Consider the following 2,013-nt stretch of genomic DNA (forward strand, 5'->3'; position numbering starts at 1 on the left):
GGGTAGCATTTCCTGTTATGGTCGGTAAAGAATTTTTTCCAACAAACAAGATCTCCTTCCTATTCTGTATGGCCTTTAGCCATTTGTATCAACCCTGCCTCTGTGAAGAGGCTCAAGGTGAGGGATTACGCTACAAGGGGTCCAATCTGGAGCGATACAAGCTGAGTGCTGTGCAACTGATCAATGAGCTATGGTTTCCTGAAGGAAAGAAGACGACAACAGGGCTGCATCGAGGTGAGACTTTATTGGTCAATGTACAACTGTTAGTAAGGAGCAAAGGAAATGTGAATGCATAAGGGCATCTCGAGCCTCCCTTTCACCTATCTCATGGCGTCTTTCCTGTTGCCCCTGGGGTCCTTCATCTGGCGAAACTTGGCCAGCTTCCTCCTCCGCATTCTCATAGCTCGAGGAGGCAGTATGCTTCCCACATTCCTTATTGTTCAATGCCTCCCCCCTCTGTAGCACCAGGTTGCACAGCAGACAACCAACATGTGTGAGACCCTCACCAGGGCATACTGAAGGGCTCCACCAGACCGATCTAGGAATCTGAATCTCATCTTGAGCAGACTAGTGGCCTGTTCTATGGACGCTCGTGTTGTCCCATGGCACATATTGTACTTCTCCTCTGCATCTGTACAAGGGCGCCTCACAGCCATCGGTAGACATGTCCTCAATGGGTAGCCCATGTCTCCAGGGATCCATCCCTGAAGGCGTGCAAGTGGCCGTAAAAGCTATAACATCTGGGACTGTCTTAAAATGTAGGTATCATGACAACTTCATGGGAAGCATGCACTCACCTGCAGAATCCATTTACAGTGGTCACAAACCAGTTGTAGATTGAGGTAGTGGAAACCCTTCCTGTTGATGAAGGCCACTGGCTGGTGTACAGGAGCCTTGATGGCCATATGCGTGCCGTCGATGACAGCCCACACCTGGGGGAATCCAGTGATGGCCTCAAACTTGATGGACCTCTCAGCTTGAAATTTGGGATCCATGCGGAAGTGCACATCGTCATTGGCCCTCCTGAAAAAAGCATTGGTGACCTCCTTGATGCAGTGATGGGGCGCTGACTGTGAGATCTCACACATGTGCCCATGGATTCCTGAAATGATTCAGAGGTGTAGAAATTCAGTGCCATGGTGACCTTCAACACTGGCATTGGATTTCCACCAGGTCCCCTGGGTCACAGCTCATCCTGCATTATAGCACATAGGTGATGGCATCCCTGGAGAGGCAGAGTCTTCGTTGGCACTGCCTCTTGGACATCTGCAGGTAGTTGAGCCTTGAGCTGTAGACCCTTTCTGGAGGGTTCCTCCTTCTGCATGGGGGAGCCACCTGTCTTTCCCTCTGCCACCTTCACCACCATTGGAGGCTGCTGCTGACCCTCCTGTGGGCTTACGGGTCATTGCAGTTCCGTTGCAGGTGCCTGGACCACCCTTTCATTCTGCTGCACCTCCTCTCCAACGGGGTCCCTGAAGCCTGGATGAATGGCGCCCATGATAGGCAGCCTCTCCCTATGTGCAAGGCCTTCACTGCCATCATCACGCCCTCCTTCCCCCAACGTAACCCCTGATGAGGTGGCACTTGCCCATTGCCCCCCTGAATGGTACCCCCGCATTTCTGGGACTTTTTCCCCCACTCCTCAGATGATGCCTGATGCCCTTCCTTTTCCACCCTGCCTGGCAGTCGATGCTGCCTCTCCTGATGGCCTCCCTTTGCAGCCAGCAATGAGATCCTGCCTCCATGTCACCTCCCTCGTCCAGGCCAGGCTCAGAAGCCCCATGATTCCTGAGCACTGTTAATAAAATTTTAAACTAAGAATAAAATCACTGTCTGTAGAACTCTTAAGTACCTTAACATAGAAATATAGAAAATAGGAGCAGGAGTAGGCCATTCGGCCCTTTGAGCCTGCTCCACCATTCATTACGATCATGGCTGATCATCCAACTCAGGAACCTGTTCCCGCTTTCCCCCCATACCTTAATTGCCTGTGTCTGCCATGCCGATTTCCAA

General features: G+C 51.6%; 1 protein-coding gene across 1 annotated transcript; it reads right to left on the reverse strand.

Moving 5' to 3' along the window:
- Positions 1-249: 249 nt before the first annotated feature.
- On the reverse strand, positions 250-1,088 carry LOC137377409 (putative nuclease HARBI1). Its single transcript, XM_068046989.1, has 3 exons — positions 798-1,088; positions 507-704; positions 250-456 (listed from the first exon to the last, which is right to left on the reverse strand). Exons 1-3 carry the CDS (start codon positions 1,086-1,088, stop codon positions 250-252), a joined length of 696 nt encoding a protein of 231 aa, XP_067903090.1.
- Between the last annotated feature and the right edge of the window lie 925 nt (positions 1,089-2,013).

This window comes from Heterodontus francisci, chromosome 15 (genome assembly GCF_036365525.1).
Source record: "Heterodontus francisci isolate sHetFra1 chromosome 15, sHetFra1.hap1, whole genome shotgun sequence".
Taxonomy (NCBI): Eukaryota; Metazoa; Chordata; class Chondrichthyes; order Heterodontiformes; family Heterodontidae; genus Heterodontus; species Heterodontus francisci.

Coding starts and splice junctions, on each gene's coding strand:
- LOC137377409 (XM_068046989.1), bottom strand. CDS start 1,088: ATGTGTGAGATCTCACAGTCAGCGCCCCATCACTGCATCAAGGAGGTC. Junction 705..797: donor ACTGTAAATGGATTCTGCAG/GTGAGTGCATGC, acceptor GCACGCCTTCAG/GGATGGATCCCTGGAGACAT. Junction 457..506: donor GAGCCCTTCAGTATGCCCTG/GTGAGGGTCTCA, acceptor CTGGTGCTACAG/AGGGGGGAGGCATTGAACAA.